The sequence below is a fragment of the Rhamphochromis longiceps genome, linkage group LG23 (assembly GCF_057381845.1).
Source record: "Rhamphochromis longiceps isolate RC_006_pf linkage group LG23, R_longiceps_female_GT1.1, whole genome shotgun sequence".
Taxonomy (NCBI): domain Eukaryota; kingdom Metazoa; phylum Chordata; class Actinopteri; order Cichliformes; family Cichlidae; genus Rhamphochromis; species Rhamphochromis longiceps.
Window position 1 is genome coordinate 44,305,226 of NC_140578.1, and position 15,438 is coordinate 44,320,663.

The 15,438-nt window shown below is 43.3% G+C and overlaps 1 protein-coding gene and 1 pseudogene across 2 annotated transcripts in view; both read left to right on the forward strand.

Moving 5' to 3' along the window:
* LOC146642787 (NACHT, LRR and PYD domains-containing protein 3-like) overlaps window positions 1-7,356 on the forward strand; it is a 204,838-nt gene extending 197,482 nt beyond the window's left edge. The window contains exons 8-9 of the mRNA XM_085397193.1: window positions 6,028-6,201; window positions 6,877-7,356. Coding sequence (XP_085253319.1) covers window positions 6,028-6,201; window positions 6,877-6,895 — 193 coding nt within the window. The 3' untranslated portion in view covers window positions 6,896-7,356. The remainder of the gene's footprint in view (window positions 1-6,027; window positions 6,202-6,876) is intronic.
* Window positions 7,357-9,607: 2,251 nt separating this feature from the next.
* Window positions 9,608-11,092, forward strand: LOC146642793 (histone H1 pseudogene; annotated as a pseudogene). The gene is made up of 2 exons (XR_014909480.1): window positions 9,608-10,276; window positions 10,317-11,092. The product of XR_014909480.1 is annotated as a histone H1 pseudogene (transcript).
* Window positions 11,093-15,438: the final 4,346 nt, after the last annotated feature.

Here is a 15,438-nt window from a genome sequence, read left to right on the forward strand (position 1 = left end):
AGCTGGCTGTGAGGCTCAGGGAGCGTCTACAAAGTGCAACACTGAAAGAACATCATCCATAAATATTGAGTAAGAACTGGACTCTCATACAGCGAGACTCAAATGCCTTTAAACATCAGCTTATCCTGCTGATCCAAGTCCAACACTGAGTTTGTAAAAACATGTTTGTCAATCATTTTGTTTGGTTTTTGAGGAAAAAGATTCAATAACTTGCTGCTAATACACAACATTTCATCATATTTCCTCATAAGCCTCTTTTGTCTGACCATTTGATCCCATTTGAATTTGCAATAAAGGATCCACAGAGTTTGGTGACAATAATGACAGTAGATGTTTGTGTGAAAGTGCTGGAAGCAAATGAGTGTGTGATGTTCTTTCAGTGTTGCACTTTGTAGACGCTCCCTGAGCACTGGTCTCACAGCCAGCTGCACATAGAGACCAGTGTTGTTAGTCCAGGTCAGAAGATGACTTGTTGGAATGAAAATGAGCTTGTAGTTTGTCTGCTTTAATAATGTGACTGGAAAAAGGTGTTGGACTTCAAATAAATGGTAAATGGCCTGTATTTATATAGCGCTGTACTAGTCCCTAAGGACCCCAAAGCGCTTTACATATCCAGTCATCCACCCATTCACACACACATTCACACACTGGTGATGGCAAGCTACATTGTAGCCACAGCCACCCTGGGGCGCACTGACAGAGGCGAGACTGCCGGACACTGGCGCCACCGGGCCCTCTGACCACCACCAGTAGGCAACGGGTGAAGTGTCTTGCCCAAGGACACAACGACCGAGACTGTCCAAGCCGGGGCTCGAACCGGCAACCTTCCGATTACAAGGCAAAAGCCCAACTCTTGAGCCACGATCGCCCCTATGTCCATGTCTGTCACACTTCACCTTTAAAAGTGAAGCCATGTGGTTCCTGGAAGGAAAAACACGACTTTTTCAAGTCTTTGTCCTGTTTTTATGAGAAATGTACGACTTTAATGTGAAACATTCAGAGTTTTTTCTCTTGTTGTGTTTGTTTGAAGCTGCTTCCTGTTGGCTTCAGCTGTTTGGAGTTTCCATTTTCTAAACTTCTACATTCTGAACCTTCTTCAGCTCTGAACAGATGATGAAACACTGAATGATTTCAAGCACTTTGTCTAATAAACTTACATCTTTCATTCTTTATACAGATTGGAGAGCTGTGGTTTGTCAGAGATCAGCTGTGATTATCTGGCAGCAGCACTGAAGTCCAACCCCTCCCATCTGAGAGAGCTGGACCTGAGTAATGACTCCTCTTCTTCAACTAAGGACAACCTGCAGGATCCAGGAGTGAAGCATCTGTGTGGTTTCCTGGAGAGTCCAGGATGTAAACTTGAAACTCTGAGGTCAGTCAGCATGTTTTAGTTGTGCTGAGATGAATATGATGTGAAAGTTGTGCTGACACTAAACTGCAGACATCAGGCTGATATTATACTGATCCACACTGAGGATCTTCATGGTAAAGTCTGTTTTCTTCTTCTCTGGTTTAGTCCATTGACTGCAGCAGAACAATGTTCACATTTCAAACAGTGATACTCAACGTATGGCCCGCGGCCCACACGCGGCCTGCCCACCTTTCCTGATTCAGAGAGAGGGGACCCTGATTAACTGTGTAGCTTCTTCCTCACAGTTCTAAGTATCAGACACAACAATGAATAATCCACAGCTGACTGTCTTTAGCAGGTCAAAGGTCACGGCACACAGCAGACAGTCAGAAATATTCTAACTCTGATCATTTATCAGTTGTGACACTGTGAGACTTGATCAGAGGTGTGATCATCACAGCAGAGGCCTTTGTGTCAAAGTCACTGAGGATCAAACAGAAACACATGAAGCAGATTTTCCTCTTCTGGCTTTTTATAGCAGATAACCTTCAAAATATTCTGCAGTCGATCAAAAACTGAAGCAAACCATGAAGCAACATGTGAACATGAGCTGATGCTGCTGAAGTGAAGCAAAGTTACAGAGGTTTGATTACAGACACAGCTGAGAGTTTGTAATCTGTCATCATTTTAAAAAGTTTCCATGGAACAGCAGAAATGAGGCTTTACTGTCAGAGGCCGACAGCACTGAACACAACAGCAGACTGGTGGCTAATAAACAGTGAATGATGCAGAAACAGATGTTTGAAGCTGTTCTTGGAGTACACTGAGAGAGAGAGAGCTGTGCAGGCAGGAACAGCCAAAGTCAGAGAGAATTCATGAGCATATTGATCAAACGTGAAGCAGAGTTTGGATCTTCTTTTGCTGCTGCTTCACTCAGTTTTGGTTGGAGACAGATGAAACCTGCAGCTTCAGGATCTGTGAGCTGTCCACTTTCAGCCCCGACGGCGTGTCCGTGTACGTGCCGTCGAGTGAACGATCCACGCTCTGTGTTTCCATCTTTGTGTGTTTAGCTGCTCTCATTTACTGTTTTAGCTGTTTGCTGCTTGTTGAAATAGTTTGTGAGCTTTAACCTGAGATTCTGGCAAAATACATTTATATTAAACATCGATTCAGGATTGAATGAATCAACATCGTTTTATTCAAATTAAAACCATTTAAATGGGAACATGAATTTTTTACAGCCGCCTCTAATGCTGGGTAATGTCAGCTGGTCCATGTGCAGCTGGCTGTGAGGCTCAGGGAGCGTCTACAAAGTGCAACACTGAAAGAACATCATCCATAAATATTGAGTAAGAACTGGACTCTCATACAGCGAGACTCAAATGCCTTTAAACATCAGCTTATCCTGCTGATCCAAGTCCAACACTGAGTTTGTAAAAACATGTTTGTCAATCATTTTGTTTGGTTTCTGAGGAAAAAGATTCAATAACTTGCTGCTAATACACAACATTTCATCATATTTCCTCATAACCCTCTTTTGTCTGACCATTTGATCCCATTTGAATTTGCAATAAAGGATCCACAGAGTTTGGTGACAATAATGACAGTAGATGTTTGTGTGAAAGTGCTGGAAGCAAATGAGTGTGTGATGTTCTTTCAGTGTTGCACTTTGTAGACGCTCCCTGAGCACTGGTCTCACAGCCAGCTGCACATAGAGACCAGTGTTGTTAGTCCAGGTCAGAAGATGACTTGTTGGAATGAAAATGAGCTTGTAGTTTGTCTGCTTTAATAAACTGGAAAAAGGTGTTGGACTTCAAATATGTCCATTTCTGTCACACTTCACCTTTAAAAGTGAAGCCATGTGGTTCCTGGAAGGAAAAACACGACTTTTTCAAGTCTTTGTCCTGTTTTTATGAGAAATGTACGACTTTAATGTGAAACATTCAGAGTTTTTTCTCTTGTTGTGTTTGTTTGAAGCTGCTTCCTGTTGGCTTCAGCTGTTTGGAGTTTCCATTTTCTAAACTTCTACATTCTGAACCTTCTTCAGCTCTGAACAGATGATGAAACACTGAATGATTTCAAGCACTTTGTCTAATAAACTTACATCTTTCATTCTTTATACAGATTGTGGGGCTGTGGTTTGTCAGAGATCAGCTGTGATTATCTGGCAGCAGCACTGAAGTCCAACCCCTCCCATCTGAGAGAGCTGGACCTGAGCTCCAACAACAAGCTGCAGGATCCAGGAGTGAAGCATCTGTGTGGTTTCCTGGAGAGTCCAGGATGTAAACTTGAAACTCTGAGGTCAGTCAGCATGTTTTAGTTGTGCTGAGATGAATATGATGTGAAAGTTGTGCTGACACTAAACTGCAGACATCAGGCTGATATTATACTGATCCACACTGAGGATCTTCATGGTAAAGTCTGTTTTCTTCTTCTCTGGTTTAGTCCATTGACTGCAGCAGAACAATGTTCACATTTCAAACCTTCAAAGAAGAAGAAAAATCCTCCACTGGAAAATTCACTGTGAAACTCTCAAACTCTTCATTGCACCTTAAAGTCTGTCTGACACTGTAATCCAAAGCAAAATGTGCGTTTGCTTTACAGACAGCAGTCCAACACAAACATACACACATCATCCAAAACACAGTCCAACATCCAAATCTCCTCCACTGCCAGCATGAATGATGGGAAAGAGAAGCAGGAACACTCTGACATTCAGGGTTAGAATGAGTTTCATCAAGCAGACTGTGAAGATCAAAGCTGCATTAGAAAGCTTACATGAATGAATGAGTGGACAGAAGTGGACAGAGATCATCTGAAGCACTTCAAAGGCTTTAAATCAGCACATTTCTCTTTATTCTTTATCAACTCTGTTAGTTTCTCTCAGTTTTCTGTGGAATGAAGCTAACAGCAGGCTAATAAGATGCTGACCAATAGGTTTCTATTAAAGGTTGTAATTTGTATATGAAAAAGTGCTTTGGCTCAGCAGAGATCAGCTTACAGGTAGAATACAGCTGCTGGATGGGATTAGCATGTCATAGCTATCTACCAAACTGCTAACTGGGGGATTTCAGGCCATCTATGGATCATTTTTGCTAACTGTTTATTCAGCTTAGGCTCACAGGGCTGCAGCCTGTGCCCTAGCTGTCATAGGGCAAGAGGCGTGGTCCACCTGCACAGGTGAGCAGTCCATCACAGGGCCAACAGAGAGCGACAGAGAAGCACTCCCTCACATCCACACCTACAGCCAATGTAGAAGCACCAATGAACCTAAGCAGCATTTCATTGGACTGTGGGAGAACATCCAACCTCCACAGAAAGGCCCAGCTGACCAACAAGCTTCAACCTACAACCTTCTTGCTCTAAGGCACTAGTGCTAACCACTTTTGCCCATTTCAGCCCAAATCCTGCATCTTCCTGTTTCTGACTCCAGGCCAGCTCCACTAACACTTTCTCATCAGACACTGCCACCTAGTGGAGGAAGTCTTAGTTCCATTTGAAGCTTCAGATTACAGTTAGTTCCTTTACAAAGAGGTGGAGGTGGTGGGGCCACAGCACCATCATCACTGAGTGCCATAGGACACTTAACCTTTGTTTCCATATGCTGGGAACTTCCTGTTGTTCCAAGGAGGACTGGAAAATGTGTGAAAATCTCCCAGTCAGTTCCTCACAGCACACTTCAATCATTTCCCTCCCACAGCATCAGGACCAGGGCTTTTTCTCTCTTTGGTCCCACTAAGAGATTTCCACACAAACACCTCATCAGTGGGACTCTCAGAGCTACCAGCCCTTTGCTACAATCACAAAGCTCTTCATTGAAATCAATGATATCAAAGCTGGAATCAAATGAGTCCAAGTCTTCTGCTGATTCAGCATCACATTCATCTTTGCTCCTTGTTCTGCATCCCCACCATGGACTTCATTCCTTTCCAAGCCAGCCTTGAGTGTCCTTTATTCAGCTCATCCTCTGCTTTACTTTTACACCTGATTTTAGCTGCTTTATCTCTCTTTCAACAGGTTTCTGTGCCTCAATCTTTTTCTTCTCTCCCTCATAACAAGACAGCTTCTTCTGCCTGAGAACATGTTGGAGTGATTTACTAATCCAGGGCTGCTTATTGGGGAAAATACTTCCTGTTTCCAAAGTAATCCCCATTTTTCCCAGAAAGAAATGTCAGTAGAAATCGATGATCTAAGTGAGAACATGAGCCTTTCAAAAGTCCCAGTGGGTGCAGTCAAAGCAGTTCCTCAGTCCCAGTATAGAGTCTTTGGTCCAGACTGGAACAGCTGTGTGCCCAGTTTGAGCTCTCTTCAGTGCTCTGACCTGACAGACCCAGAGGGGCCATCACATCACATTTAGAAGCTCCCCTGATGGAGCCACAACACATGTCCAATACTTAGTCTGTCTTGTTGGACCAACTGGAAGAAATGATTCAAGGACTTAGTCACAGAACAGAGATTCAAATCTCCAAAATCCAACTGGCTGCATCAGGACATATAGTCTGAAACTCTGCACAGTTTCCTGTTTGAAGCTGCTTCCTGTTGGCTTCAGCTGTTTGGAGTTTCCATTTTCTAAACTTCTACATTCTGAACCTTCTTCAGCTCTGAACAGATGATGAAACACTGAATGATTTCAAGCTCTTTGTCTAATAAACTTACATCTTTCATTCTTTATACAGATTGAGTTTCTGTGGTTTGTCAAAGATCAGCTGTGATTATCTGGCAGCAGCACTGAAGTCCAACCCCTCCCATCTGAGAGAGCTGGAGCTGTACAACTACAACCTGAAGGATCCAGATGTGAAGCAGCTGTCTGATCTTCAGCAGAGTCCAGACTACAGACTGGAGTCTCTGCTGTAAGTAGAGTGATGGAGTGAGTGGGTGGTGCTGTCAGCAGTATTGTACTAAACACAGTCAGTATGAAACAAAGATCCAGTGTTTCCTGTAAAGCTGCAGCTTCTCAGTGAAGCTGTGAGAGGAGAACGGTGACAGGCTTCAGGATTGGACACAAACACTTCCTGTTTCTCACCCTTATGGTCACCATAGTAACGGCTGACACGCTCTGATCAAACACTGTCAACAGCCAATCAGCTCTCTGAACAAAGCAGCACGCAGACCAATGACTGCATTGATTTCCAAGTTTAAAGCAGTGAAGAACACAGTCTGTAGGTGAGGAAGAATTTAGTGAGAGCAGATGTTTGGATGGAATTCCTCCAGTTAACAGCTGGAACCGTCCATCTGGATTGTTGGGCTTGTTGTTGGGGTTCCTACAGAGCTCAGAGTGGACACACCAAGGTTCTTCTAATGAATGAAAGTCCAAACTCAAACTAGGAGGGAAAAACATTTTCAGCAACTTCAATAAAAATCCAAAGATTAGAAAAAGTGAAGCAACAATGAGTCCTAGTACAGTCCCAGCACTGACGTCCCTGCTGCTCTTTATACTGGATGTGCTGCATCACTGACTGACAGCTGATGAAGAGTCTCTGGAAACACTCGTTTATCTCCTCTGCTCTTCCTCCTTCTCTCTGCAGGTGGATGTCGTGGCAATAAACAGGACGGTGTGTGTGCTGAGAGAGGAGCAGCTGTGTCCTGATGATCCAGAGAGGTTGAAGCAGCAGCAGCTTGTGTGTAGAGACGCTCTGACTGTGCCATGTTACTGGGAGGTGGAGAGGAGAGCTTCATCCAGCAGTGACTGACAGAGGAATGAAGTGCAGATGACTGTCAGTGCTGCAGAGTGAACTGCTCTGAGAACAGCTCCACTGTCAGACACAATGTAGAGTCCAGCATCAGCCCTGTGTGTCCCTCTGGATCTGACAGAGGATCATCAGTGTATCTGGACTGCTCTGCTGCTGCTCTGTCCTTCTACAGTCTCTGCACAGTCTCTGTCTCACTCTGGAAAGATTTTACAACTTGTTGTAATTACAGAACGTTAATATAATATTCAAACATGTGATCTTCTCTTTATTTCTGAATCTTTACCAAATAAAGAAAAACCAAACTAACAAACAGAAGCTGTCGTGTCCTTTTTCACCACATCTGTGAATCTTTTCTGTGTTTTTCCTCTTTTCCTCCTTCCTGCAGCTCCATCTTCATCATTCTGTGTCCAGTATATGTGAACACGTCCAAAGCATCTGAGCCTCATGTTACCCGTTTGTGTGAGTTACGCCTGTCGTTGTGTTGTGGTGTATAAATAAGGGGCAGGAGACAGCGCTGGATCTCTGAGTTCTTTACTCTCAATTTCTGCAACATCTGCAATATCTAGAAATGCAAACCTGTTGTTAGATTTGTATTGTTGATTGTCATTTATGCTTAGAAATATTTACTTATATATGCTTAGAGTTTTGTAATTAGTTGTAGATTGGTAGAGGTTTTGATCCTTGATAGTCTGCAAACTTTGTGTGTATTAGACAGCACTTTGGGAGCATGAGAGGTCATACCGTGTCTTATTATTTTATGGTAGGATTAACGTAGCTACATCTGTTCTAGTCTAAGTGCTCTTTGTTTAGATGAACTGCAGGACTTCCTCACCGTGTTATCTAGGATGAACCATCTAGGGTGAGGGGGAGGCTACCCTCTTCCTGACCAAGGATGTTTAACCCTTTGATCAGCAACCACACACACACACACACACACACACACACACACAGGCAAGGTACTCTTTGTTTGTATGTAGACGTCGTATGTTAATGAACCTATGCATATTCATGTAACCTCAATAAAAGGACAGTGTTACGGGAGGACGGACGAGAGCTACTGGGGTCAAGCGAAGGAACGGCGTTTGTCTGGTTCTCTCCCGTGCACGAGTACCATGAAGAAGTTTGCCTACTTGTGTCTTGCTTGCAGTGTAATTATATTGTCTTAACGTTCCAGCGAATAGGTTTATGCTACAAACCTATCATTAATTGGTCCTTCGATGCCGGAGCCCTGGAATCGCATTCACCGAGGGGAGGAGAGGCACGCTGAAAGACTGACGTCAGCCAGGAAGTTCCTGTGGATTCGCGGTCTGTCTTTTCTCCTCGATGAATGACGGTCGGCGGGATTCGGGCTGATATTACACTCTAAGCAACGCCAAGTAAGTTTAAAGAGGCCGACTCTATAACCGTGTCGTTGTGCAGTCTCCGCCACTGTGTGAGGCGTTGAGAAGAGCCCGACTCTATAACCGTGTGGTTGTGCAGTCTCCGCCACTGTGTGAGGCGTTGAGAAGTTCGCTACTTTGTGGAGCGATACCCGGGTTCCTTGCTACTTTGTGGAGCAAGAGGTTCCTCGCTACTTTGTGTGGCTAGAGGTGAGTTCTCCGCCACTTTGTGGGGTGTTGAGAAGTTCCGCGGGGTCCAGACTGTGCTGGACGATAGGCCTATTTTGTGTTGTTTTTGTTGTCGTCGTCGTCGTTGTTGTTGTTGTGTGGGTGTGTGCGGAGCAGAACATGTGGTCTGTGACACCGACTGTTGTTGTTATCATGGGTTTCTAAGCAACCAAGAGTGAGTCGGAGGGAGACAGACGTTTGTGCTGGACTTTGCTCCTGGCAGCACAAAGTATTTATGTAAAAAAGAGAGGGAGCGACGGCTCCACAGCTGCGCGGGTTCACGCGAGCGCGCGGGTTTCACGCGGACCTGAGCCGTGCGGTTAATCGCAGGCTTAAAAATGGAAGAGATTAAAATGTTAGAAGTTTTCAGAAAACACACCAGCCTTGAAGAGTGTGTGGAAAAGGCCAGCCCACATCAGCAGCTGTGCTCTGGTGGGTGGCTTTCCCCCCACCCCTTCCTGACACAAAATGTTAACAGCCTGTGTGCCAAACCACTGAGGTGGATAGTTGTTAAAAGTAACCTACATTAAACTTGTGGTTGCTTAAATTCAGTACGATGACATGTGAGGTGAAGTGATATAGGTAAATATTTAAACTAATGAAGTGCATAGAGGCACTTGACCTGTGTGGAAGACTGTCGTCTTATTATGAACCATTGTTGAGATATACAGCACACCTGTGAAAACAACTAATATGCTCAACCCTGTATGAAACATCTAAAAATACATGATGGAGAAGCTGTGTTGAATATGTAAGTGTAAGACTTTGCCACTGTGGGCAGAGCATGCAACTACTGTGTGATGTCGCGTTGCAGTTTTGTTTTTGTTTTTTGAGCTGATGAGCAAGCTACACATTATCAGATCAAGAGCTGTCTGAGAACTACTCAAAGAGAGGGAAACAGAGAGTGTGCAGCGTTTCCATGAGCAGTTTTTCTGCACCTTGACTCGTGTGTGTGTAGCATCAGCATCATGTTTTTGTTTATTTGTTTTGTTGGATTAAAAATAATTAAATAAACTGGTGATCATGCTTATGGATCACCATGGCACATATCTCCAGCCATATGGTTTATTTATGCAGATGAAAAAGTGAGTGTGAATGTGTCTGACATCACAGTGTTTTTGTGCACTGTGCAAAAGTGATTGCCTCTGATTGTGAGTGAGAGCGGTGATTTTGCAGACCACCAGCTATTGTGAAGAAAAAAAAAAGAGTGAAAAAGAGACAAATTACTACATTGTAGACGAAGAGAAATAATCATAGGAAAAAGGTTTTGTGTTGATCAGCCGAAAAACAACTACAATGTCATTTTCTGCTTTTAAGAAAGGATTGTTCACACAAACACAGACAGAGAGAGAGAGAGAGAGATGTGTGTTGATTAAGCAGTGATGATAATAATGAAATGTCTTAGTTTGTCACTTTCAGGTGAAAAGCAGACCTGAATCAATTTTCCACATGCAGCGGTCGGAAGAAAGTTATAGTTTAACATCATTGGAAACATGCAGGCCAAGTTTCTGGCTGACTTATTTACAGTGCCATGTGTTTCTCAACCTCACAAGCGAGCTCACTCCTCCCTGAAGATAAGGAATGCAGCTCCATGATAAAGAGACAGCAGCAAGTCCTGAGCACAAAAAGTCCCAGCAAAGCAGCAGCAATGTGGATAAACAGCAGCAGCAGAAGAAAGCAAACCCATCTTCCTGTCTGATTGGATGAATTCCACGGAGGGGCGAGCAAGATGGCGGTGGCAGCATGTTGAAATGCTCAAAAAGGACTGAGTGACTCGGGCAAGCCACATGCAGCTAGCATGCTGGCTAGCGACATGAAAGAAATGGACCCTTCATGATGCGTTCAACGTGCCAGCGCTGTGGTGGGAAAGGCTCCATCATAAACACGCCCTGCACCGAGGTTCAGGCCAAGAAGAAGAAGACGATGACTTCCAAGCCCAAGAAGGTCAGCCTCAGCGTGGGCGAGCTGATTGTGAAAGCCGTGGCCGCTCTCAAGAAGGCTCTGGCTGCCGGAGGCTACAATGTGGACAAGAACAAGGCCCGTGTCAAGACCGCCATCAAGAGTCTGGTGGCGAAGGGCACTCTGGTGCAGACCAAGGGCACCGGGGCCTCCGGATCCTTCAAGATGAACAGGGTTACTGAGACCAAAGCTAAGACGCCCGCCGCGGCCAAAGCCAAGAAACCGGCAGCAGCTGCTAAGAAGTCGCTCAAGAAGGCAGCAGCAGCAGCACTTCAGCCACTAGCACGAAGTCAACCGCATCAGAGGACAATAGTGAGAGTGGCTGTGACTTCACTGTGCATGTGAAGAAAACGTTTGAGGAGAACTGAACAGTTGGAGTTTGACATTTGCCACCTGTGGAGTAAAATGGCAAGAAGAGACAGTGGGACACAGGACAAAGCTGAAGGAGAACTGCCGGCTGTTGGACTGTTGAAGTGGGAGAGGACAACAGAGTGAGAAGACTAGGTGAGAACACATAGGAATTATTTAATGTGGGAAATCAAAATTTGGGTTAGCAAACCTGGGGAAAAGAAAACTGACTGCTTAAGTTGGAAAATTGAGACGGAGTCTGAAACATTGCGAAAATAGAAACATATACAAAATCACACACACACAAGCAGAACATGCATTAACCCTACTAACAATTCCAAACACAAAATGACTCATGAAGACTCATAGCACATTAGTTAAGAAATGATTAAATAATAGCAGAGAAGTGTGTAGGAAAGGCAGCTTTAAGAACATGCTCTGCTGGATATGCAGCTCCACAGACATGCATTAGACCTGCCTAATAACACAAACACATGTAATGAAAATTAGCTTGTTATCTTTCATCAGTGTTAAAATAGTGTCAATTTAGCAGACACTTGTTATTAAATACTGAATTTATCCAATGCAAAAAATTGACTCTCCAGGTTGCAGGACAACAGTTTAACTTTTGTGGGAAAAAAGATCCTGGTTTGACCAACCAGTGATCAGACAATAAATTTAGTTGTTAAAATGGTAAATTGGGAGAAGCTTCCTGCTTGATTGAGGCAGCACATGTAATTTACTGTATGAGGGAAATTGTCTTTTGTGATACTATTTTGAACATGCTTTTCTGTCGTCCTGTCAACTTAGTGGGTTAATAGCTGATATGCAAATTAGTTGATCGGTTTTAGATTAATGAAAGGTGACTGAATTCTAGTATGAGTGAATGAGATGTGTTGGAGTTGTTGTGTGTTGAGTGGAGACTCTAAAACACTGAGTTTCCTGCTTTGATGTGCGAGTGAATCCTGTATTTAGATACACAACTCTGAATACGTCAGAACAGACTGTTTTGTGAAGTGCATGACAGCATGTCACATGTTTTATGATGAAGGGAAAAGGAAAATTGAATAAAATAGATCTGTGGCCTAAATGAGTGAAGAGCACAGACCTGGTAATTAAACTCATAGCTAATAAGACATTAGGATTATGTTGTGTGTTGTGCAGCTGATGGTTGATTTGGAGTGAATCTAGCTGATGATTTTTCTTTTGTTGTGAAGTTGAGCCTGCCGATTAGTATGATGGTATGATAAACCATGCTAATGGTATGATTTACCCTCCTGAGATGAGGAGCTTGTGTCATGACTTAACAAGGCCTTTTTATTTTGATACTTTCACAGTGCACTGAAAGTTTTGTTTGATAATCTCTGTTCTTTAAGCAGATCTGCACGTCGGGAATTAAAAGCGCTACACGTCGTCGAGAAAATTGTGCCAAGTGAGTTCTCCACATTTAAATGGACTCTGGAGAAAGCCACTTATTTGGGACAATTATTAAATGACAGTCCCAGTCCAAAAGGATTCAGCGATGTAATCCAAACTAAAGTTCTTCTTTTTCTTTTTGAAATGACGTCATTTTGCTGAGAGTGGAAACTAAATGCGACGATAGGTTCCACTATCAGCAAAGAAAGAAAGAATGAATGCATGAATGAGTGAGTGAAAGGAAAACAAACTGACTGACTGGTAAAAGCTGACAAAAGCTGACAAGACTTTACTGATGTAACACGACTGTGTGAAGTTGACCCCCGCCTGGCAGGGGTGCAGATGAGTCTGTGTGTGCTTCCCTTTACAGGAGCAGAAAGATGACAGCAACACTCGAGGTTGCGTGATGATTTAACATTTTAAATGCCATTTTCTGTGTCTGTGAATTTACTATGTGTGCGTCATTCACTAGCTTGTGTGTTCACAGAGATATCTGTGACAAAGTATGCATACGCCTGCGCAAGCGCTAACATTTGCATTTTCGTTTTTACAGCATTACGGTTCTTCATGTGTTTGATCATGTGATTTATAGGAATACTGGCTAATGTTTCTCTACTACAAGATTTCTGGGTTTATGTGTGAAGAAAACTGTAGTTACAGGCATATGTTGATGGAGAAATTAATATGGTTTGAGACATACTGTGATGAGACCAGTGTTACTGTTTCCACAGCGAGTGTTGACTTTATGGTGTTTTATGGCACCTCTAGAATCTGTTGACCTGTGTCTGACCTCCGTCTGACCACAGTCAATGTGTATTGCTAATGTTTGTTTCTTTGAGAATGCTGTAGTAGATTCAGCTGAAGCGGACAAGTGACATGAGTAAAACAAATAAGAGATTACGGTATTTATGGAATAGTTTATTATGGGCTCATTTGCTGGCCACTTTTGAACCCATAATAATAATATATGAGTGGAGTGACTTTGCTTAAGAGAAGTCACTGATTACATTAATGTTAACAGAGTACATGGGATAATCCATGTCTGAGGTGAATTAGGGTAATAGTTGTAGTTACTGCTTTGAGAAAACCTGCACATGACACTTGTCTTGCTGATGTTGAATGCTTATTACTCTTATGATACAATTGTTTACAGGTATGAAGTTTGATTTCACTTCCAGATTTTGCTTTCCAGGCCATGATGGTGTGTATGCAGGCTCCTGGGAGAGCCAGGTGTTAAGCAAACTTAATATGCAAGACACACTAACATCTTTTATTGCAGGGTTACGGAGCTACTCCGGAGGAGATGCCCTGATGTTGCCTGGGACATGATCTAGCTAATCTTTTTCTTTAAGACAGGGATCCAGGTTTGGTGAGTTGACGCATGGGTGTGTCCATGCGTCAAGAGGTGGAGTGCAAGGATTAACATTAAACAATGTTTACTATTATTGTTGCAGTGATTTGTGTGATTAGCCGTTTTATTTACAAATATTAAACCTATGCAAGTGGTGCATCCATGTTCAGATGAGGCTTTGATGGCCTATAAGTGAAGTTCACTGAACTAAAGAATGTGGTTTGATGATTGTTGACATGCTCTCCAAATAGAAGTTTTTCTTCTTAGCAAGGAAATACAGGTGCAGCAGTAATCTCCTGAGAAATCTTCAGAGGCCCAGTGAGAAGCGTGAACCATTCCAGGCATAGCTGACAGCCAGGCAGTGGTTGAGGTCAAAGGTCAAGCTGGTTGGGGCCCATCATGAGATCAGACCTTGGAGCCACAGCAAGGACCATGAAACTGCCTGCAAAATAGAGGAGAGGATCGTCCACAAGATGGGAGCTGAGGCCAGGAGAGAGGCTTCAGGAGGATCAGAGATCATCTTCAGCACAGCAGACATCACACAGAGAGCTGTGCTACTGAGCTTCCAGGAGATTTTTAATAAAATGAAAGATTCAATATTGACGCTGAGGAAGACAACTAAGGTGTACGACGTGCTCTGCCTTAAACCTTCAGCAGCGTTGGAACATGAAAACTCGTGGGATGAGGGGAGCGTGCCAAGCTCCATCGACAGCGCAGAAGGAGTTCGAGGATGACATCATGATTCTGTGAAAGCACAGGAACCAGAAGCTATGGTGGTGATGACAGCAGTTTCCTATGAACATCACCTAATGCTGTGCCACTATACTGTGCATACGATGACACTCTGAAGGCTGCTGGGATCATAACAGCAGTAAGATGACGGAACCCAGCACCCTTTCCACAGAGAGCTTTTTCTGCAGAGCGTGGACAATTAAGGAGTCATAAATATCCCCCTCACAAGACGAAGGTCTGAAGTCAGGTGATGGGGGCTGGTAAGAGGCCATAAAACTAGAGTGCTGAGAGGTCTGCAGCTTGGAAATAGCTGAGACCCATGTTGACGAACAACAAAACCAACTGGTATGTTTGAATGTCTATTCTACATACATTTGGACTCTGGTCCTATGGACAGTGATGGAAACAACTGGAAGAGACATTCATGACGCCCTGCAGAGCTTAAACCACTCTGCAGAGAGACATGTGATGTGCACACCCGGAGGAAGCACCACCAAGCTGAGATGTTTTTGAAAATGTTACTTTTTTAGTTTCACTATTAAATTAACAATTTCTTTGGTTGCTCGTAAGATGCAGTTTGCCATGAGATGAGCTCAATGAATGGGGTAACTGCTAATACATTTATTAAACTGTGTACCTTTTCAGTAATTTAGGGTGATTTGACATATGCTGAGTATAAAAAGGTTTGCATTGAAACTGTCAGACATGAGGTATTCATACCTGGGAACTTTTCAAGCATAAAGGTCAAAAAGGGGGGAAATGTTAGATTTGTATTGTTGATTGTCATTTATGCTTAGAAATATTTACTTATATATGCTTAGAGTTTTGTAATTAGTTGTAGATTGGTAGAGGTTTTGATCCTTGATAGTCTGCAAACTTTGTGTGTATTAGACAGCACTTTGGGAGCATGAGAGGTCATACCGTGTCTTATTATTTTATGGTAGGATTAACGTAGCTACATCTGTTCTAGTCTAAGTGCTCTTT